We start from the raw sequence: 24,105 nt of genomic DNA, 5'->3' as shown, positions 1-24,105 counted from the left end.
AAAGTGTCATTTTAGTAGCTATTATTAAAACTAACCTTAACTGTAATTAACTGAGCATTTATTTGTTGAATTAAAATAAAAAGTTTAATTGAAACAGAGCAAACAGCCATAGATACTTTACCTTTTCATAATCTTGATAAAAGTGTTGGCAGTCTTCCAGAAAGGTCTCCACATTGCTGACCAGTTCTTCTCTGAAGTTTGGCTGCAAGGCGACCAGCTCGTTCTGCACCTCTGTGCTCCGGGACAAGAGCTTTTCCCAAGTGTAGCGCAGAGTATCCACTTTTTCAGCCTCCTCTTTAGCCACTGACAGTTCATACTTATGGAGCATGGCATAGGACTCCTGTGAGGAAAAATAAGATACTAAGTCTTCCACCTGACAAAAACTAGAATGTGCAAATGTGTAATTATTTCTTTCTGAGCTTCTTGTACAGACTCATAAAGTCAAACAGCTAAAAATGTCTCTTTCCCACTGTGTGTATTTGTGTGTATAAAAAGAGCTTCGATAAATATGTGATGCTGTGGTTTACCTCTATGGGCCCAACTTGAAAATCAATAGATATCTGGTGCTCTCTGATCTCCTTCAGTGCGGCCATGGCAATACGAATATCATCCAGGTCTTTGATCTGTCGATTCAGTTTCTTTCCTGCTTCATCTACAAAAGCAAAAATGTGCTCCATCTCTGAGCGACATTTCCTGTTACAGTAAAGTCCGTAGTCCACCATCCAATTCTTGATTTCAGCAGAGAGGGACATCTTTAAGGGTGCTGGCAGGAAGTAATATGAGCATGCAGAGAGCATCATTTAACTTGCTGAAAATCTCAAAAATCTCATTCATGCCGGTTTTAAATTTGTAACTTAATAAGACCTGTGAATAGCGCCAAGGCTCCTACAGCAATATACTCTGGTTCAGAGTTTACTTCCAGCTCTAGATCTCGATAGAAAAGAATCTGGCTCTCAAACTCCGATAACAAGGGACTCCCCTCGATAAATCTGTTCAAAACACAAACAAAAATAGCACTAGTGCGATGTCAGATAAGCAGATTTATATAGAAACCATACATTTCAACGTACTTCCTCATGGTCTCTTCACGGTCTTTCCTCCAGATGTGATGGTAACGGCTAAAGTGATGTAGAGCGGTCACCACTTCCTGCACATTAATATCAACAGGAGAATATGAAATGAAGTGCACTTATAGAAAAATAAAAGACATTTATATTCATTAAATATACAGAAATATAGATGAAAATATCTGTTGTAAATGTGGGATAAAGAAATATAAAAAGTGTATGGCATGATTTAATAAAAGACAGCTAAGTTTGGATTAGTTTCATATAAAAAATAGCTTAATTAAGTGCCATGTACCTTTTTACTGGAGGTGATAGAGGTGCTAAGTACAGAGATTAGCTTGGCTATTTCCTTGTTCTCAGACACACTCTTGTAGTAATTTCTGGCTTGGAACGGGATGGCCTGGATCATAGAAGCTGACATGTCTGAGGTACTGCCATCTGAAAATGACAGAATTTCACAGAAAACACATTGAGCAGAAATGATGGACATTATTCTTCCAAATATTAACTTCTGGGCTTTTAAAATAATTATATGTTACAGGTCTTTTTACAAGAGAACATGTTAATAATGGAATTACTTCCATTTAGTTTTTCTCTCTCTGTATATATAATTTCTAAAAGTAAAATGTGCTTTTCATAGTGGAAACTGATTATCCCTGCCGCTTTCTAATTAAATATGTATTTAATTTGCATTAAATATGAAATTCTTGAATATTTTCCTCCCCAAGCAATATTATGTGTTTCTGCCCCTGGTCAGATATTTGCTTGCTCTGCTGAGCTGTAAAATCGAGTTGTAATTGTATGCTGAAAACAGCAAATCTTAAAATTTTAAAAATGAGTGAGCTGACACAGTTGGGAGCTGTTGAAGGTCTGAGGTTAAGCTATGAAAGTGATAATGTTCTCTATTACCAGCCAAGCTTCTGTATGTTGTTGCTCCGTCCTCTGTTTCGCTCTCAGAGCTGTCTTGTTTCAGTGCTGCCATTCGCCTTTCATTCATTTGTCTCTGGAAAGGGGAATGTAAAACCTCCGGGTTTATTTAGTACACTGCTGGACCACGACAATATTAGTTTAAAAAGAGCAGTTCTAACAGTTTATTACAGTTATCAAGCTAAATGTCACAAATTGATTTTTCCTTTATTCACCTTAGATATCCTTTCTTTGCTCCACTGGCTGACTCCTTTGCTGACACTGACTACACACTCTACAGCGCGGTTTAGAGCCTGTTGAACCTCCTCCAAAGCTGGAACCATGACAATGTTAGGGATGGAAAGGGTCATGTTTACTCTGAAGATTGCATGGTGATCGCTGCTTTTGCCATGGCTGGTTGGGTCACTTGCAGCTTCAGAGGGAGAGAAGGGTAACACACATAAAGTATTGGAATAGACATTTTATGAGCTTATTTTAAATATTTTAGGCCTTTACAGAAATATAGCAAACAATTAAACAAGACGCACCAGAGAAGTGTATGAGCGAGGACGTATGTATGCGCTTGCGCAACATCTCAAGGGTGTTGCGTGTCACTTTGAGCAAGGCATCCACATTACGGTGGTTGAAGTAGGACAGCAGCTCCTGGGCTTCCTGCTCCATCACTTCCATCAAGTCCCTCTTCTTCTTCCTCCTCACCAACGGAGAAGAAGGACCAACACTAGCAGAACGTAGCAGCGTGTTTCTGGAGAAGAGACGCTCGTCATCACCTAAGAAGGTGACACGTTTACAGTCAATACGAACACCTTCAGCAACACTTCACCTTGAATAAATCAGCATTATAATAAAAGTAAAAACAACAAGGTCCTAAAAAAGGTAATCCCCTTTCCTTTAAAAACCTTTGAACTGCCTTTTTTAACTTGTCTCTTACAGCATTGAATCATAATTATCACACTGTATTGTGTTTGATCGTGAAAGGAAACTGTCAGCATACCTTCACTGTCATTGTGGTCTATGGTCTTGCTCTCTGTGCAGCTTTCTTCCTCAAACTTCTCCACCTCCTCTCTCTGATTGTGGTCAAACTCTAGCAGCATGTTGATCAGTTCATTAGCTGCCTCCTCCACCAGTGAGCTCTTCATGTTCACTTTCTGGGCTTGTCTTATGCAAAGGTCCTAGACACGTGCAGATATACAGTTCAGTTCAATGTAATTAATCTTTAGAATAAGAAATAATGTTTAAATACAGAAAAAAGTATTTTAAATGTGTGAGAATTACCAAAACCACTTAATAAATATTGATAGCATCTTTCAGATGTCTGCATAGTTACACAGACTTAGTAGAGCAACAATAACCCAGCGGATACTTTTATTTTATTTGTCTTCGTTTACCCTGGTGGTTTGAACAAACTCCTCACAGGTCACAGGCTCATCCTCTGGCAGGACACACAGGTTGGATATGCTCATCTCCTGCAGTACTGCTTCTATTCTAAACTCCACCAGGTCATTCACTCTGTCCATCAGCAACTCAAGATCAGCTAAACAGACAAAAAAAACCACACAAAAGAGAAAGGGAGGGACACAAACCCACCAAAAATAAGGGAAAGAGGGAAAAATCAAGGGGAACTTGTTATGCGTTTGAACAAAGGAGAGAACAGTGATAAACAGACAATTCAGTATAAAAAAAGACAATGTGTAGAGAGAGAAAGAATCTATTGAATATATGAGTGTTACTTGTGAGAAAGCCACCTATGCAATAAATCCATTAATCACACGCAGCCAGTGCTGAGTTGCAGGAATGTCTCGTGTCAGCGTGTACAGGATCGATCTCGTTACATTTTTTGCTTACCCAACACTTTGTCGATGCGGTCGAGATACTTGTCAATATTCAGAGATGTCCAGTTGAGGGAGGTCAAACCCGGTTGTATAGCCTCATCCACCTGTCAAGTAAGTCATGTATGGTATGATGATGGTGATGCACTTTGTAAGCAACCTGCTGTGACAGTCAGTCTCATACCTGTCACCAGTTTAATGCTTAGAAAAGATTCATGACGAAACCAAGCAACAATAAAAAAGGATCTAACATTTTTTTGTGTGTTCTTCTGACTTACTAGAGACAACTGAAAATAAAAACATAAAATCAAATGAAATCAAATAAAATGAGTCCTATTTTGAACTTTTATGTAATCACATGACGCTCGATCATGGGATGCTGGGTTGGACTGAAATGCAGGACTTTGCAGAGAAATATAAAATCAAAACAAAGCTTTATTAGCTAGCACTGGCAAACATAATTTAGCTAACTGGAGCGCGCACAACATGAAGGATTTGACATCGACATGATAAAGAACAGAGGGAAACCATCCATCCTTAGACTACGATGACTGAGAACCTTCACAGACACATCCATCCATCCATTTTCTTACCCTTATCCGGGGCTGGGTCTTGGGGCAGCAGCCTAAGTAGAGAAGCTGAGACCTCCCTCTCCCCAGTCACCTCCTCCACTACCCAAAGCTCATGACCACAGGTGAGGGTAGGGACAAAAACTAACTTTGAGTCAAGCTCAGTTGCTTTGATCTCTTGCCCAAGATGTTGATTTTTTTTATTTTTACCAAAGTTCATTTTTTGGGTTAAATAAAAAACACTTTTTTGGACTTTAACCTGTGCCTGACTGTCCTTTACTGTTCGGTCAATCACTCTAGGATTCCCAATCCCAGCCGGCCACCTCGCACCAAGGGCGCGTCTCCAGGAGACTAGTTCCAGAGCCCAAGCCATTCACATCCACCATATCTAGCCGCTACCTCTCAACACTCACACACTAACTCAGGCTCCTTCTCCATGAGAGAGGTGACATTCCATGTCCCAATTGCTAGTTTTGGTAGCCGAGGGTCGGTCCACTTACCTTAGCTACATGTGGCATGGCCAGCTGTTCAAAGACACTCTGAATCTTGGCACGCACTCTAGTGTTCTCGCTCAACATCAGCTGAAATGAGATAGATGCATGTTGGAGCATTTTTGCAATCACACAAAAGGGATGAACTGAATTTTTCAGTTGACAATAAAATGGGTTTTTGTCGATTTTAGTCATTTTTAAAAATCTGTGTGGAATTTAAACACAATTCCAGGATGTTTTATACTCCTACAGGGAGTGCAGAATTATTAGGCAAGTTGTATTTTTGAGGAATAATTTTATTATTGAACAACAACCATGTTCTCAATGAACCCAAAAAACTCATTAATATCAAAGCTGAATGTTTTTGGAAGTAGTTTTTAGTTTGTTTTTAGTTTTAGCTATTTTAGGGGGATATCTGTGTGTGCAGGTGACTATTACTGTGCATAATTATTAGGCAACTTAACAAAAAACAAATATATACCCATTTCAATTATTTATTTTTACCAGTGAAACCAATATAACATCTCCACATTCACAAATATACATTTCTGACATTCAAAAACAAAACAAAAACAAATCAGCGACCAATATAGCCACCTTTCTTTGCAAGGACACTCAAAAGCCTGCCATCCATGGATTCTGTCAGTGTTTTGATCTGTTCACCATCAACATTGCGTGCAGCAGCAACCACAGCCTCCCAGACACTGTTCAGAGAGGTGTACTGTTTTCCCTCCTTGTAAATCTCACATTTGATGATGGACCACAGATTCTCAATGGGGTTCAGATCAGGTGAACAAGGTGGCCATGTCATTAGTTTTTCTTCTTTTATACCCTTTCTTGCAGCCACGCTGTGGAGTACTTGGACGCGTGTGATGGAGCATTGTCCTGCATGAAAATCATGTTTTTCTTGAAGGATGCAGACTTCTTCCTGTACCACTGCTTGAAGAAGGTGTCTTCCAGAAACTGGCAGTAGGACTGGGAGTTGAGCTTGACTCCATCCTCAACCCGAAAAGGCCCCACAAGCTCATCTTTGATGATACCAGCCCAAACCAGTACTCCACCTCCACCTTGCTGGCATCTGAGTCGGACTGGAGCTCTCTGCCCTTTACCAATCCAGCCACGGGCCCATCCATCTGGCCCATCAAGACTCACTCTCATTTCATCAGTCCATAAAACCTTAGAAAAATCAGTCTTGAGATATTTCTTGGCCCAGTCTTGACGTTTCAGCTTGTGTGTCTTGTTCAGTGGTGGTTGTCTTTCAGCCTATCTTACCTTGGCCATGTCTCTGAGTATTGCACACCTTGTGCTTTTGGGCACTCCAGTGATGTTGCAGCTCTGAAATATGGCCAAACTGGTGGCAAGTGGCATCTTGGCAGCTGCACGCTTGACTTTTCTCAGTTCATGGGCAGTTATTTTGCGCCTTGGCTTTTCCACACGCTTCTTGCGACCCTGTTGACTATTTTGAATGAAACGCTCGATTGTTCGATGATCACGCTTCAGAAGCTTTGCAATTTTGAGACTGCTGCATCCCTCTGCAAGATATCTCACTATTTTCGACTTTTCTGAGCCTGTCAAGTCCTTCTTTTGACCCATTTTGCCAAAGGAAAGGACGTTGCCTAATAATTATGCACACCTGATATAGGGTGTTGATGTCATTAGACCACACCCCTTCTCATTACAGGGATGCACATCACCTAATATGCTTAATTGGTAGTAGGCTTTCGAGCCTATACAGCTTGGAGTAAGACAACATGCATGAAGAGGATGATGTGGACAAAATACTCATTTGCCTAATAATTCTGCACTCCCTGTAGTTACATGCAGCTTTGATCATTTGGTTGTTCACTGTATGCATTTTTGAAATTTTAGCTACAACTGTGTGCTATGCTCACCTGTATTCTATTGTAGTGTTTCTTAAAGACGTCCTGTTTTTGCAGCAGTAGAAGAGCAAAGGGAGGGATTGCCAAATTCATCTTTGTCATGCAGTTCACCTCTCTGATCTGCGTCAGAATCTCTGGGTCAAAGTTCACAAATAACTCGCCAGTTTCTGGAGATCTGACCAGAAGAGAGGCTTGCAGGCCAACTTTGGCATCCTCCATCTGCGTTGAGGTGTTTAGTGAGGTTTATGTGAAGAGATGCAGGGAAAATGTGTGAATAAGAGGGGAGAAAAGATGTTCATTCAGTTTGTGTTTCAGATCCTCAAACTAATTTTAATATTAGACAAAGATAACCCAAGTATGGACAAAATGTAGTTTTTTCCAGCAAGAACTGCAATGATTCTTTTATCTCGCTGTAGAAGAACTTTGCCTCTTTCTTGTTTACAGAATTGTTTTAATTCAGCCACACTAGAAGGTTTTCAAGGACAAGTCATGGCAAAACACCTCAATCTGATTTAACTCCAGACTTTGACCGGGCCACTCCAAACCCTTCATTTTGTTTATTTATTTATTTGTCATTTCCACTTTATTTGTCAGTGACCAAGCAAAAACAGAACCTCTGTAGAGAAAGGATGCATTGTACCAGATTTAGCTGCTAGCTTGTTTTCATCTGCAGCTCCTGAGACGTTGAGACATTCATAGGTGGACTTCCTGGTGTTTTTCACATCTGTTGTCCTGCTACATAACCCAATTACACTTCAGTTTGTGCCACTTCAAGGCACAAACTGATGGCCAGACATTGTCCTTCAGGAGCTGGTGTGATATTGCTTTTATGAAATGCTGCATTAGTTTTGTGCTGGATGTCACTCTCATCAGTCCACAAAATATATCGGGGAGCATTAAGATGTTTTTTGGCAGATCTGAGTTTGGCAACAGTGGGACTGATTTGATGAAAGAGTTTTCATAGTTGACAGTTTAGTTTTTACAATGGGGTTTAGTGTTTTAGCAATTCAGAAAAACTCTAATACACCTGTGCTTTTCCCAGCAACTGAGGCTTTTACCCTGCACAGTTTAAGGTATGATAAAGCACTGACCTTATAAATGGCACAAAATACACATTTTAGCTGGGAGCTGGTCATTCACAGGGGAAAGGCTCCATTGTACAACAACAACAACAGTAGTAATAGTAATAATAAATTATTATTAGTCAGGCAAGTATATCATATACCAAACATGCTTCCAAACTAATGACATTTTTTGCATTCTTCACATCAGGTCAAAATGTACTCTTTTTTTAAAAAGTGACTGGCACTGCGGAAATGGATCTACAGCACCACTTAAGAAATTTTAAAGAACTTCTAACAACTTATTTACAGCTTGAAATACGTGTATGACATTTATTACACACAGATTCAGTGAACCCAATCCAAAGAGGAAGTCTGGAAGTCCGCCATTTTGAATGTAAAATGACATTTTGGCACAGTTTTAGTGTTTTCCAGGCATCGCTGGTTTACACATTCGCCTGCAAAGTGAGAGGTCACTGGTTAAATTCCATTTGGTTACTTCAGGAACTTTTTGGGGTTACTTCAGAAAGGGACATCTTTGTCAAAGCCATGTTTGTGGTGGAATTTTGATCATTTATCACTGGACATAAGATTTTCATCTCTAAAAATGTATTTTGTCCAGTCTGTCCCAAACTTCACACTTTTGATGACAGTCTGGCGACGACTACATGCCAATATCTGGTCACACATGGTGCCACAGTTCTCATATAACATTTTAATCAAGACTACCCCACTGTGATTGAAGCATTTCTTGCAAAACAATCATAACCAAACAAAACCTTTCCTGTTCTGTAAATGAACAGTAGGACAAAATGATTACTAGTCATTGCGGAAAGCACAATTAATGTTTTTGTTTACATCGTTGGAACGAGGAAAAATTCCCCCACCACAAAAACAGAAATACTCATGAAAGCAACCTGTAGTGCAAACACGAGGGCTGAATTTATTACTTCCTGCACTAGAAACCTGCCGATGTTGCTGATATGGATAGATCACCAGTCTTCCTTGTCTTTATCTTATTATCTCCTGTTGAGATGTCGCAGCAGAAAATGCAGCCTGGCCTGTTGAAACATTGTTTTTTTTTAGTGTTTCAACTGAAAAAATAGAATGCCTTTGATCCAAATGGAATGGTGACATCTTGTGACATCACAAGATGATGACATAGATCCTTTGTTATGTCATCATCTTGCTGAGAGAAAAAACCCTTAAGTAGGAGCTTTGCTCTGTTAAACTTTAATGCTCAACGGACCTTGACCTGACAGCAAGCAAACCCTTTTTGGAGAGTTTTGAGAGAATTTTACTTAGCAATTCACCGACCAAGCCGACACATTTCACCATGTCAGCTCACCCATCCTTCAGCTCAAATGAGCTTGGATTAGTTAAAGGGAGCATTTTGGGAAAGCACTACAAGGTAGAGGCTTTCCTCGGAGAAGGGGGCTTTGGTATTGTAGCCAAATGTCGTGATACCATGACTAACCGAGCTGTGGCTATTAAAGTGAACAAGAGCCGCCCTGATATTCTGCAACAGGCGAAATTGGAAATTTTCATCCTGGAGCAGCTGCGAAGGTTGGATCCAGATGCCGCCAACATTGTTCAATGGGACGGCTTTTTTCACGACGGAGAGCGGGTTTGCCTGAAATTTGAACTCCTTGATCAATGCCTGAGGGACTACATATGGGACGGGAAAAACCACTGTCTCCCCATAAGCGAAGTCAGGCCAATTTTAGGTCAACTGACAAATGCTCTGTCCCACCTGGGTTCTGTGGGAATGGTGCACGCTGACCTCAAACCTGGAAACATCATGGTTGTAAACCGCCATGAGTCTCCCATCAAAGTCAAACTTATAGACTTTGGCCTCGCATGTCCTGCGTCTGCAGTGATGCCTGGTGACCGTGTGGGGACGGTTGGTTATTGTGCACCTGAGGTTATGCTTGGCCTTCCTTACAATGAAGCAATTGACATGTGGTCTCTGGGGCTGGTAGCTGTGGAGCTTGCTACAGGGCTGCCACTCTACCCTGGAAATGAAGACTATGATGTTTTGAAATTCATCATAGAGACTCAGGGTCAGCCACCAGATCATGTTCTAGACTCTGGCGTCTACACTGAAGACTATTTCATTGAAGACAAAGACAAGCAACAGCGCTGGACATTTAAGACTGACCAACAATTTCAGTATGAGACAGGATATGAGTCCCTGGAGACAAGATGCATAAAACTGACGCGTCTGGATGACCTTGAACAAATAATAATGTTTAGACGAGGACCAGAAGCTGGCCAACGCTTATTTGTCAGCTTAATTAAACAGATGTTGGCCTTGGATGCACACCAGCGGATAACACCCTCGGAGGTTCTCCGGCATCCCTTTTTCAGCCCTAAGAGTTCCCTGTGCATTGACATGAGTGCTGAAATATCACAAAACCCTGTGGTCTTTCAGCACCCTTCAAACTTGGAAAGCAAGAGATCACAGAAAATCAACTGCAGTTTTCAAAACTCGGTTGAATTTTCTCAGCAAGTATTCGTCCACACATCAGCCAGTCCATCATTCAGCTCAGATGAGCTTGAATTAGTTAAAGGGAGCATTTTGGGAAAGCACTACAAGGTAGAGGCTTTCCTCGGAGAAGGGGGCTTTGGTATTGTAGCCAAATGCCGCGACACAACAACCAACCAAGCTGTTGCCATTAAAGTCAACAAGAGCGACCCTGATATTCTGCAACAGGCACATGTGGAAATTTTCATCCTGGAGCAGCTGCGAAGGTTGGATCCAGATGCCGCCAACATTGTTCAATGGAACGGCTTTTTCCACGACGGACAGCGGGTTTGCCTGAAATTTGAACTCCTTGATCAATGCCTGTGGGACTACATAGGGGACCGGAATAAACAGGGTCTCCCCATAAGCGAAGTCAGGCCAATTTTAGGTCAAATCACAAATGCTCTGTCCCACCTGAGTTCTGTGGGAATAGTGCACGCTGACCTCAAACCTGGAAACATCATGGTTGTAAACCGCCATGAGTCTCCCATCAAAGTCAAACTTATAGACTTTGGCCTCGCATGTCCTGCGTCTGCAGTGATACCTGGTGACTTTGTGGGGACGGTTGGTTACTGTGCACCTGAGGTTATGCTTGGCCTTCCTTACAATGAAGCAAGTGACATGTGGTCTCTGGGGCTGGTGGCTGTGGAGCTTGCTACAGGGCTGCCACTCTACCCTTCGGAGAATGACTATGATTATCTGAAATTCATCATAGAGACTCAGGGTCAGCCACCAGATCATGTGCTAGACTCTGGCGTGTACACTGAAAACTATTTCATTGGAGACAAATACAAGCAACAGCGCTGGACATTTAAGACGGAAGAACAATATAAAGACTCTGTTCCAGGGACAGGACATGAATCCCTGGAGACAAGATACATAATACTTACACGTCTGGATGACCTTGAACAGCTAATGATGTTTAGACGAGGACCAGAAGCTGGCCAACGCTTATTTGTCAGCCTAATTAAACAGATGTTGGCCTTGGATGCACACCAGCGGATAACACCCTCTCAGGTTCTCCGGCATCCCTTTTTTAGCCCTGGCCTCTCTAAAAGGTTCCCATGTATCAACATTGAAAGACCATACTGAATCAGTCTCCAGCATGGCATCTTCCACCCTGGACAAAAGTGATAAAAATACAAACTGGGGTTGGAAAATGACATTAACAGCAAATTACAATGCAAAAATTAATTAAGCTGCTCCAAAAATGATCACTTTGGCTTCTTTTTTTTTAATTTTCACTCCTCCCACCCCAACCAGTCGTGGCAGAGGGCTGTCCCTTCCTGAGCCTGGCTCTGTTGAAGGTTTCTTCCTTTTTAAAGGGAGTTTTTCCTTCCCACTGTCGCTAAATGCTTGCTCATAGGGAAATCTTCTGATTGTTGGAGTGGCCAAAACTCTAGGGGAAGTAGCAATTCTTGTGAAAATTAAAAAAAAAAAGCCTACCAATCTTCAAAGCGCAGCAGTGGACACCTTACCATCACATCAGTCCTTCAATCAGACCTAAAACACCACCTTTACAGAAATAAATTCCATACAAATTGGAAATAAATTGCGTAATAATTGTTGTTTTTGATTGTTTATAAATATATAGAGCTACCCTTCAGCCTCCTAGTAGACATACCTGTGTTATGAATGTGAAACTCCTCTGATTTTCAGAAAAGTTGACCTCTGACCTTGAAGTCAAGGTCATTGAGATTTAAGCTTCACAGAGATTTTCAGTAGATGCAACCATGGTATTGACTTGAAAATTCTACACTATCAAAGACTTAGGTGCCCACAGCACCGCGCCATATACAAAAGATTTTTCTATTCATTTATGTATTATTAGTTTATTTATTTCTTCATCCCGCTCTCTCTCTTTTTTTTAATTCACCTTTCTGTTGCGATGCTCTGGACATTTCTAAACCCCACAAGTTCAGCCTCAATTTTCAACCCAATTTTCCTATACTTTCACTTGAACACGTCCAGCCTTCACCTCTCACCGGTCCTCGTCCCCTCTTCTCACAGCTTCCTGTGTGGCCTCCCAAATCAAACACAGGCCCAAATCAGCCGTTTCTTCTTCTCTGTTCATTCTCTCTTCATCTTTTCAGTCTTTTCTTGGCGGTTAACTCCCAGCATGGCAAATATGAACTCAGACAGTCCAATGCAGTGCTTTCACACAGTCATGTCACTGGTACTCTTTCCAGCTTGTAATTCAGAGCACATGTTCCATTAACATACATGCTGCTGGACCCTTCAGTGTTTTAGGTCAGTTGTACTGTCTTCTGCCTGCTGTTAATTCTTCAAATCTACGGTGTTGTTCTGTCTGTTTTCTGTCTTCATCAGGAGATTGACTGTCCTTTAAGCTTCTTCTCAGGATAAGGGCAGGATGAGAGGTGAAGCTGTAAAATTTCAGCCAAAGCCTGGCCTGTTTGTCGTTCCAATTATGTTAATCTATCATTTTGCCGCTGTACTCATCTGAGGTTGAGCCAAGTCCATGGGCACCTGTATTAACACACTAAGACATTTATTTAATATCATTTTCATTACTATTTCTTAGCACTTTCACTCTCTAATTCCTCTGTTTTCCTTTTGAAACGTCTCTCACAAGCTCACAAGCTATATTCAGACTTCCTGCTTCACTTCCTGCCAGACACACACACACACACACACACACACTCTTCACTTTACTGGATTTTCATCCGTTTCTACAGCCTAATCAAGCTCTTATTTTATGTTCACACTCTATATACCCTCTGTAACTCTACTAATTCTAATATAAAAAGAATGCACCCTCAGTACAGAAAAACAGAAAAGTCAGTGATGCACAAATGTAGCAAAAATAGGAAACATTAGAACTGTAAATGTTTTCTTCCTTGTCTGCAGATTAACAGTCCACAGGTTGGGTGCTCGCACTCTGATTCGTTCCCTGGAGATGAAGGAGAGAGAGCTCAGAGGACAGCAAGATGGAGGAGTGAAGGAGAAGGTGATGCAGCTCAGTGTCCAATCAGCAGTGAGCAGTTCTTTCACCACCTTCATTGCTGTCAACAAAGACAACAGAGAGGCGATCCAAGGACCTCTGCACCGCAGACATATTCTACCACCCTGTGAGGTTTGTTTAAAGCAAACAAAGCAATACCATGAAACTGTTAACAGCAGGATGTCAGAGTCAATAGAGAGGACTCAAAAGAGCAACTTCAAATCAAACTATTTATGTAGTAGGTGTTTCTTTGCCAATGTCTTTCCCCTGCATTAGAAAGTAATAAGCCAGATGGAAGTACAACACACATCTATGCATTTCTATAAAAACTGACCTGCCCTGAACTTATAATCTCTCTCTCTCTCTCTTTGTTTTTCCTTAAAGTGATGGCTGTCCATTCGTCCTGTAAAAGTTGTAAATATAAACCTGAATGAATGGGAGTAGAAACTGTGTGTGCGCATGAAGACATGCTTGTGTCGCTGAGATTGAACAGATTTATGTATGTTCACGTAGCCAAGTGATAATCATATATAATAATCACTGAATAGTAATAATGTTATTGAACAGGTTAAACATTTAGATATCACAAAAAGTTGCAAAAAAGCAAAAAAAAAAACCCACACACAGCTGTGAAGTCAGCTGCACATGAATAACATTAGTACAATGACAACTTTAATCAGAGTGAGTTCAGAAGATCCAAAAGTGGGACACTAAAAACAAGCTAGTGAAAGCAAAAAGTGACTTTGAAAAATTTATTTCATAGAATTAAAGCACTGATAGGAAAAAAAACTAAACATGAGAAGAATGGCAATCCTGCAGCGACCAATCAAAGAAGACTGTAATGGCTGCATTGTAAAGAAGTGAGTGAAGAAAGCTGATTTTTTTTTAGTTTTTCTGAGATATGCAGAGTTTTAACGAACAATTTGAACACTATTATTCATTTACATTATTTGTTCTCAACAGAGATGGGCAGTAATGCGTTACAAGTAACGAGTTACTGTAATCCGATTACAGGCACTTGCCCTGGTGGCCATTCTTTCAGTGGGCATTTCTCAACAACAACTACAAACACTAGTGAAGTGAATGGGCATTTAATTAAATAATGAAACATTTAATTCAATAATTAATGGCATATTTAATTCATTCATTTTGTCACTCCTGGCCCTCCACACCTCACTGCCATGATTGTTTGTGTAGTTATTGGATTCTAAAACTACTAGAATAGAATAGAAAACACATAAGATGCAGTCTCTGTTTTTTCTTCACCTTATTAATTTGAACTGAACTGAAATAAATCCGTTCTTTTCTGTATGGTAATGACTAGGACCTGTCCCAGCTGTCTCTGGTGGATTCAGTATTGTCTCCAATGTTTCTGATAACTTCCAGTTTGGGAAGTTTCCCATGCAGGTGAGGAATGCAGTGACTGACAGACTACCCCTCCTTCATTTAGGACCCATGCCAAACACTGAGTAAAGACTTCCTTGCATTAAACCTGCATAGCTGTTTTCACATTTATAACAAATCACCTAAGTGACCGGCAGTGATCGTATAGTGCTCTGAGTTGTTGCCTAAACAAGCCCTCTTCAAATCGGAGTTACAGCAGAGAGAATATGGCACTGAAGCAATGATGACAGCTTTAATAACCTATTTTATCTTCAATTATTCTTGTATGAAATTCTCTTAAAGTAGCAACTGAATTTCAACCAACTCAGCTAGCTCTGCATATTTTATTTCCTCTGTTAAAATAAAATGTGGCGGAGCCCAGCTGTAATTGTACCTTGCATTAATATGGTGTATTATTGATGGTGACACAGCACTGCTTAGCATGTCGTCCTGAATCTCAGGTGTGCCAATGACCTGTGCAGTATATGAGGCACTAAAATCCTGGTGGATTTCTGGGATACGAACAGGACGGAGTCATGTGAGCTCTATCAATATTGCACCACTTACGTCTCAGACCTGTATTTATGTATTTATGCACTGAAATCGCGCTGTAATATCCAGTTAACTGTCCACATTTGTACTCTGTTTTTCCATTTATTATATTTTTTTTCATTAATTTGTCTGAAAAAAGATCCACGTAGTAACCAAAGAGAGACTAAATCAATGGTCTCTAATAGCAGCCAAATTATAAGAGCTTTCATTAGTGATGGTGAGATGAAGCCTTGTGATGAACTGAAGCTTTCCATCCAACTGGTCGACTCATGGTTCGAAGCATTGTGACGATTCATTGGCTCTACTGCGCCATCAAGTGGACGATTAAAGTCAGACAGGCTCAATGATTATAATGATGTGATGTGTAAACCTCTAAACTTACAGTTTTTTCTGAATGCTTAAACCCTAACTGTGATTCCTGTAGCACAATCTCTAAAACTATTCAGACTTATAGCAAAACCACTCACTGAGTTTGCAAAACTAAAAGCACATAAACTGCTTTGCACTCAGTTTGCAATTTTGTAACACACACTTTGCAAAACTGTAGGCACAATTCACTGCACAACACTCAATTACCAAATTTCCAACACACTCCTAGCAAAAGTATACACATGTATGGCTATCATTAACACTAATTTGCCAACTGTCTGGCACACTTTCACATGTGAAAACTTTTTTAGATAATTAGTTCACTTTGCAATCAGCCTAAGCACTATAATACAGGTAAGCTGTGTGTGCGGAGTACAATGGAGGGAGCAGAAAGAGTGAGAAGTAGAGGAGGCCGAGGAAGAGGACGTGGAGGTGAAGAAGTAGGATGAAGAGGACGACAAGGACAAGGAGGAGCAAGAGGAAGACGAGGAGGGGGGAGAGGAAGATGAGGAGGGGGGAGAGGAAGGGTAGGAAGAGTAAGAAATAGAATTGCTGATGACAATAGTGGACCATGTAATCAACCATGTAATCAACCGTGGAATGACCCTGAGGGTAGCTGGCCAACGGGTCCAGCCTAACTCGAGCCGCTACACTGTAGCAAGCATCATAAGGACATCTTGAAATGAGAATCGGTTAGTACAGTCACTTCGCACAAAGATTTGTAGCACTGCCATATGCCAATGAGAAACACACCAATACCATTGATGTAAAAATACTGAAATTGTTACTTTACAGAATTGCTAGATGACCAGATGCTGGGGGCAGAGGAAGCATGTTCACTGCAGACCAAGTAACCCATATAGTCATTATGGCGATTGCAAATAATCCTATACTTGGAAATGAACACTTGTGTTTGTTTTGATGTGTTTCAAGTACACCAGTACTTGAAGTTTGGATCCCTCTATGCTTATGGATCTATGACAGAAGTATGAGCTCAAACTGACATAGCCTACCTTGTGCACAGAGAAAGCAAAAGCCAGATGTGTTTTGTATTCATACCATCAGTGTGCAGTTGGCGCATTGTGTGCTTAGTAGATGATGGCTTGTGTGTACTGTTTGATACGGAAACACCATTTTTACGAAGGTGTGAAGAGTTAATCTAGCTGTGTTTGCTTTTGCAAGAGAACTACAATGTTTTGATTATTGGGTGACAGGTTTTCTTATTTGTGTGAAGAGTTTTGCAAAATTAGCCAATAGTTACAAAAAATGTGCTTAGGCATTCAGAAAAAACTGTAATAAACTAAAAGACAGAAATCAGATTATAAGATCTGTGGTGTTGTTGATTTATATTATGGTACTTATCATTTGTGATATTTATTACTGTGTGCATACTTTATTAGGAGAGATGAGATTAAATGTTGTCAGACAAATATTCTCTTCCTTGCTGGTTCCATCGAAGGAGAAATGTTCAAGTAAGTATGTAACTGGGACGTAATCCAATTCCACAACACAATGTGACGGGGAATCAGCTGTGTTTTGCTGCCCAATTTATTTAGAATCTGGTGCAAACCGGCGAGCCAGTTCCTGAATCAGTCACGTGGTACGGACTGCCCGCGAGGCCTCGAACATCACTGCATACGTAATCAAAGCAAGCCTCGATACGCGCTTTACAAAACTACCACGAGATTACCCGACACACGCTTCAAAGCTTCGACACACAGGAGACATCACTACTGCACACAGCCTTCACACGACAACAGGTGCACCACACTGCTAAGTGTGTTTTGTGTTTAGAGTTTTGCTAAATGGGAGACTGAGCTTTGAATAGTGTTTAAGATTTTGGCAACAGTGGGACTGATTTGATGAAAGAGTTTTCATAGTTGACAGTTTAGTTTTTACAATGGGGTTTAGTGTTTTAGCAATTCAGAAAAACTCTAATACACCTGTGCTTTTCCCAGCAACTGAGGCTTTTACCCTGCACAGTTTAAGGTATGATAAAGCACTGACCTTATAAATGGCACAAAATACACATTTTAGCTGGGAGCTGGTCATTCACAGGGGAAAGGCTCCATTGTACAACAACAACAACAGTAGTAATAGTAATAATAAATTATTATTAGTCAGGCAAGTATATCATATACCAAACATGCTTCCAAACTAATGACATTTTTTGCATTCTTCACATCAGGTCAAAATGTACTTTTTTTTAAAAAGTGACTGGCACTGCGGAAATGGATCTACAGCACCACTTAAGAAATTTTAATGAACTTCTAACAACTTATTTACAGCTTGAAATACGTGTATGACATTTATTACACACAGATTCAGTGAACCCAATCCAAAGAGGAAGTCTGGAAGTCCGCCATTTTGAATGTAAAATGACATTTTGGCACAGTTTTAGTGTTTTCCAGGCATCGCTGGTTTACACATTCGCCTGCAAAGTGAGAGGTCACTGGTTAAATTCCATTTGGTTACTTCAGGAACTTTTTGGGGTTACTTCAGAAAGGGACATCTTTGTCAAAGCCATGTTTGTGGTGGAATTTTGATCATTTATCACTGGACATAAGATTTTCATCTCTAAAAATGTATTTTGTCCAGTCTGTCCCAAACTTCACACTTTTGATGACAGTCTGGCGACGACTACATGCCAATATCTGGTCACACATGGTGCCACAGTTCTCACATAACATTTTAATCAAGACTACCCCACTGTGATTGAAGTATTTCTTGCAAAACAATCATAACCAAACAAAACCTTTCCTGTTCTGTAAATGAACAGTAGGACAAAATGATTACTAGTCATTGCGGAAAGCACAATTAATGTTTTTGTTTACATCGTTGGAACGAGGAAAAATTCCCCCACCACAAAAACAGAAATACTCATGAAAGCAACCTGTAGTGCAAACACGAGGGCTGAATTTATTACTTCCTGCACTAGAAACCTGCCGATGTTGCTGATATGGATAGATCACCAGTCTTCCTTGTCTTTATCTTATTATCTCCTGTTGAGATGTCGCAGCAGAAAATGCAGCCTGGCCTGTTGAAACATTGTTTTTTTTTAGTGTTTCAACTGAAAAAATAGAATGCCTTTGATCCAAATGGAATGCATCTTGTGAAAAAAGGTGACATCTTGTGACATCACAAGATGATGACATAGATCCTTTGTTATGTCATCATCTTGCTGAGAGAAAAAACCCTTAAGTAGGAGCTTTGCTCTGTTAAACTTTAATGCTCAACGGACCTTGACCTGACAGCAAGCAAACCCTTTTTGGAGAGTTTTGAGAGAATTTTACTTAGCAATTCACCGACCAAGCCGACACATTTCACCATGTCAGCTCACCCATCCTTCAGCTCAAATGAGCTTGGATTAGTTAAAGGGAGCATTTTGGGAAAGCACTACAAGGTAGAGGCTTTCCTCGGAGAAGGGGGCTTTGGTATTGTAGCCAAATGTCGTGATACCATGACTAACCGAGCTGTGGCTATTAAAGTGAACAAGAGCCGCCCTGATATTCTGCAACAGGCGAAATTGGAAATTTTCATCCTGGAGCAGCTGCGAAGGTTGGATTCAGATGCCGCCAACATTGTTCAATGGGACGGCTTTTTTCACGACGGAGAGCGGGTTTGCCTGAAATTTGAACTCCTTGATCAATGCCTGAGGGACTACATATGGGACCGGAAAAACCACTGTCTCCCCATAAGCGAAGTCAGGCCAATTTTAGGTCAACTGACAAATGCTCTGTCCCACCTGGGTTCTGTGGGAATGGTGCACGCTGACCTCAAACCTGGAAACATCATGGTTGTAAACCGCCATGAGTCTCCCATCAAAGTCAAACTTATAGACTTTGGCCTCGCATGTCCTGCGTCTGCAGTGATGCCTGGTGACCGTGTGGGGACGGTTGGTTATTGTGCACCTGAGGTTATGCTTGGCCTTCCTTACAATGAAGCAATTGACATGTGGTCTCTGGGGCTGGTAGCTGTGGAGCTTGCTACAGGGCTGCCACTCTACCCTGGAAATGAAGACTATGATGTTTTGAAATTCATCATAGAGACTCAGGGTCAGCCACCAGATCATGTTCTAGACTCTGGCGTCTACACTGAAGACTATTTCATTGAAGACAAAGACAAGCAACAGCGCTGGACATTTAAGACTGACCAACAATTTAAGTATGAGACAGGATATGAGTCCCTGGAGACAAGATGCATAAAACTGACGCGTCTGGATGACCTTGAACAAATAATAATGTTTAGACGAGGACCAGAAGCTGGCCAACGCTTATTTGTCAGCTTAATTAAACAGATGTTGGCCTTGGATGCACACCAGCGGATAACACCCTCGGAGGTTCTCCGGCATCCCTTTTTCAGCCCTAAGAGTTCCCTGTGCATTGACATGAGTGCTGAAATATCACAAAACCCTGTGGTCTTTCAGCACCCTTCAAACTTGGAAAGCAAGAGATCACAGAAAATCAACTGCAGTTTTCAAAACTCGGTTGAATTTTCTCAGCAAGTATTCGTCCACACATCAGCCAGTCCATCATTCAGCTCAGATGAGCTTGAATTAGTTAAAGGGAGCATTTTGGGAAAGCACTACAAGGTAGAGGCTTTCCTCGGAGAAGGGGGCTTTGGTATTGTAGCCAAATGCCGCGACACAACAACCAACCAAGCTGTTGCCATTAAAGTCAACAAGAGCGACCCTGATATTCTGCAACAGGCACATGTGGAAATTTTCATCTTGGAGCAGCTGCGAAGGTTGGATCCAGATGCCGCCAACATTGTTCAATGGAACGGCTTTTTCCACGACGGACAGCGGGTTTGCCTGAAATTTGAACTCCTTGATCAATGCCTGTGGGACTACATAGGGGACCGGAATAAACAGGGTCTCCCCATAAGCGAAGTCAGGCCAATTTTAGGTCAAATCACAAATGCTCTGTCCCACCTGAGTTCTGTGGGAATAGTGCACGCTGACCTCAAACCTGGAAACATCATGGTTGTAAACCGCCATGAGTCTCCCATCAAAGTCAAACTTATAGACTTTGGCCTCGCATGTCCTGCGTCTGCAGTGATACCTGGTGACTTTGTGGGGACGGTTGGTTACTGTGCACCTGAGGTTATGCTTGGCCTTCCTTACAATGAAGCAAGTGACATGTGGTCTCTGGGGCTGGTGGCTGTGGAGCTTGCTACAGGGGTGCCACTCTACCCTTCGGAGAATGACTATGATTATCTGAAATTCATCATAGAGACTCAGGGTCAGCCACCAGATCATGTGCTAGACTCTGGCGTGTACACTGAAAACTATTTCATTGGAGACAAATACAAGCAACAGCGCTGGACATTTAAGACGGAAGAACAATATAAAGACTCTGTTCCAGGGACAGGACATGAATCCCTGGAGACAAGATACATAATACTTACACGTCTGGATGACCTCGAACAGCTAATGATGTTTAGACGAGGACCAGAAGCGGGCCAACGCTTATTTGTCAGCCTAATTAAACAGATGTTGGCCTTGGATGCACACCAGCGGATAACACCCTCTCAGGTTCTCCGGCATCCCTTTTTCAGCCCTGGCCTCTCTAAAAGGTTCCCATGTATCAACATTGAAAGACCATACTGAATCAGTCTCCAGCATGGCATCTTCCACCCTGGACAAAAGTGATAAAAATACAAACTGGGGTTGGAAAATGACATTAACAGCAAATTACAATGCAAAAATTAATTAAGCTGCTCCAAAAATGATCACTTTGGCTTCTTTTTTTTTAATTTTCACTCCCCCCACCCCAACCAGTCGTGGCAGAGGGCTGTCCCTTCCTGAGCCTGGCTCTGTTGAAGGTTTCTTCCTTTTTAAAGGGAGTTTTTCCTTCCCACTGTCGCTAAATGCTTGCTCATAGGGAAATCTTCTGATTGTTGGAGTGGCCAAAACTCTAGGGGAAGTAGCAATTCTTGTGAAAATTTAAAAAAAAAAGCCTACCAATCTTCAAAGCGCAGCAGTGGACACCTTACCATCACATCAGTCCTTCAATCAGACCTAAAACACCACCTTTACAGAAATAAATTCCATACAAATTGGAAATAAATTGCGTAATAATTGTTGTTTTTGATTGTTTATAAATATATAGAGCTACCCTTCAGCCTCCTAGTAGACATACCTGTGTTATGAATGTGAAACTCCTCTGATTTTCAGAAAAGTTGACCTCTGACCTTGAAGTCAAGGTCATTGAGATTTAAGCTTCACAGAGATTTTCAGTAGATGCAACCATGGTATTGACTTGAAAATTCTACACTATCAAAGACTTAGGTGCCCACAGCACCGCGCCATATACAAAAGATTTTTCTATTCATTTATGTATTATTAGTTTATTTATTTCTTCATCCCGCTCTCTCTCTTTTTTTTAATTCACCTTTCTGTTGCGATGCTCTGGACATTTCTAAACCCCACAAGTTCAGCCTCAATTTTCAACCCAATTTTCCTATACTTTCACTTGAACACGTCCAGCCTTCACCTCTCACCGGTCCTCGTCCCCTCTTCTCACAGCTTCCTGTGTGGCCTCCCAAATCAAACACAGGCCCAAATCAGCCGTTTCTTCTTCTCTGTTCATTCTCTCTTCATCTTTTCAGTCTTTTCTTGGCGGTTAACTCCCAGCATGGCAAATATGAACTCAGACAGTCCAATGCAGTGCTTTCACACAGTCATGTCACTGGTACTCTTTCCAGCTTGTAATTCAGAGCACATGTTCCATTAACATACATGCTGCTGGACCCTTCAGTGTTTTAGGTCAGTTGTACTGTCTTCTGCCTGCTGTTAATTCTTCAAATCTACGGTGTTGTTCTGTCTGTTTTCTGTCTTCATCAGGAGATTGACTGTCCTTTAAGCTTCTTCTCAGGATAAGGGCAGGATGAGAGGTGAAGCTGTAAAATTTCAGCCAAAGCCTGGCCTGTTTGTCGTTCCAATTATGTTAATCTATCATTTTGCCGCTGTACTCATCTGAGGTTGAGCCAAGTCCATGGGCACCTGTATTAACACACTAAGACATTTATTTAATATCATTTTCATTACTATTTCTTAGCACTTTCACTCTCTAATTCCTCTGTTTTCCTTTTGAAACGTCTCTCACAAGCTCACAAGCTATATTCAGACTTCCTGCTTCACTTCCTGCCAGACACACACACACACACACACACACACTCTTCACTTTACTGGATTTTCATCCGTTTCTACAGCCTAATCAAGCTCTTATTTTATGTTCACACTCTATATACCCTCTGTAACTCTACTAATTCTAATATAAAAAGAATGCACCCTCAGTACAGAAAAACAGAAAAGTCAGTGATGTACTAATGTAGCAAAAATAGGAAACATTAGAACTGTAAATGTTTTCTTCCTTGTCTGCAGATTAACAGTCCACAGGTTGGGTGCTTGCACTCTGATTCGTTCCCTGGAGATAAAGGAGAGAGAGCTCAGAGGACAGCAAGATGGAGGAGTGAAGGAGAAGGTGGTGCAGCTCAGTGTCCAATCAGGAGTGAGCAGTTCTTTCACCACCTTCATTGCTGTCAACAAAGACAACAGAGAGGCGATCCAAGGACCTCTGCACCGCAGACATATTCTACCACCCTGTGAGGTTTGTTTAAAGCAAACAAAGCAATACCATGAAACTGTTAACAGCAGGATGTCAGAGTCAATAGAGAGGACTCAAAAGAGCAACTTCAAATCAAACTATTTATGTAGTAGGTGTTTCTTTGCCAATGTCTTTCCCCTGCATTAGAAAGTAATAAGCCAGATGGAAGTACAACACACATCTATGCATTTCTATAAAAACTGACCTGCCCTGAACTTATAATCTCTCTCTCTCTCTCTTTGTTTTTCCTTAAAGTGATGGCTGTCCATTCGTCCTGTAAAAGTTGTAAATATAAACCTGAATGAATGGGAGTAGAAACTGTGTGTGCGCATGAAGACATGCTTGTGTCGCTGAGATTGAACAGATTTATGTATGTTCACGTAGCCAAGTGATAATCATATATAATAATCACTGAATAGTAATAATGTTATTGAACAGGTTAAACATTTAGATATCACAAAAAGTTGCAAAAAAGCAAAAAAAAAACCCACACACAGCTGTGAAGTCAGCTGCACATGAATAACATTAGTACAATGACAACTTTAATCAGAATGAGTTCAGAAGATCCAAAAGTGGGACACTAAAAACAAGCTAGTGAAAGCAAAAAGTGACTTTGAAAAATTTATTTCATAGAATTAAAGCACTGATAGGAAAAAAAACTAAACATGAGAAGAATGGCAATCCTGCAGCGACCAATCAAAGAAGACTGTAATGGCTGCATTGTAAAGAAGTGAGTGAAGAAAGCTGATTTTTTTTTAGTTTTTCTGAGATATGCAGAGTTTTAACGAACAATTTGAACACTATTATTCATTTACATTATTTGTTCTCAACAGAGATGGGCAGTAATGCGTTACAAGTAACGAGTTACTGTAATCCGATTA

General features: G+C 41.0%; 1 protein-coding gene and 1 long non-coding RNA gene across 2 annotated transcripts; one reads left to right on the top strand and one right to left on the bottom strand.

The window, feature by feature from the left end:
- Window positions 1–35: 35 nt before the first annotated feature.
- Window positions 36–1,143, bottom strand: LOC146696471 (uncharacterized). Its single transcript, XR_014923249.1, has 3 exons — window positions 1,071–1,143; window positions 865–989; window positions 36–763 (listed from the first exon to the last, which is right to left on the bottom strand). It is a non-coding gene; the product is annotated as an uncharacterized LOC146696471 (long non-coding RNA).
- Window positions 1,144–8,980: 7,837 nt separating this feature from the next.
- LOC146696470 (uncharacterized) lies at window positions 8,981–21,704 on the top strand. The gene is made up of 3 exons (XM_085474062.1): window positions 8,981–11,430; window positions 13,217–13,442; window positions 18,844–21,704. The coding sequence occupies exons 1-3, from the start codon at window positions 9,158–9,160 to the stop codon at window positions 21,223–21,225; spliced, it is 4,881 nt and encodes a 1,626-aa protein (XP_085330188.1). The 5' UTR covers window positions 8,981–9,157; the 3' UTR covers window positions 21,226–21,704.
- Window positions 21,705–24,105: the final 2,401 nt, after the last annotated feature.

Source organism: Copadichromis virginalis, linkage group LG12 (assembly GCF_057382275.1).
Source record: "Copadichromis virginalis isolate Kocher_CV1m ecotype Utaka linkage group LG12, C_Virginalis_male_GT1.1, whole genome shotgun sequence".
Taxonomy (NCBI): Eukaryota; Metazoa; Chordata; class Actinopteri; order Cichliformes; family Cichlidae; genus Copadichromis; species Copadichromis virginalis.
This window is presented reverse-complemented; position numbering and strand designations above follow the sequence as displayed.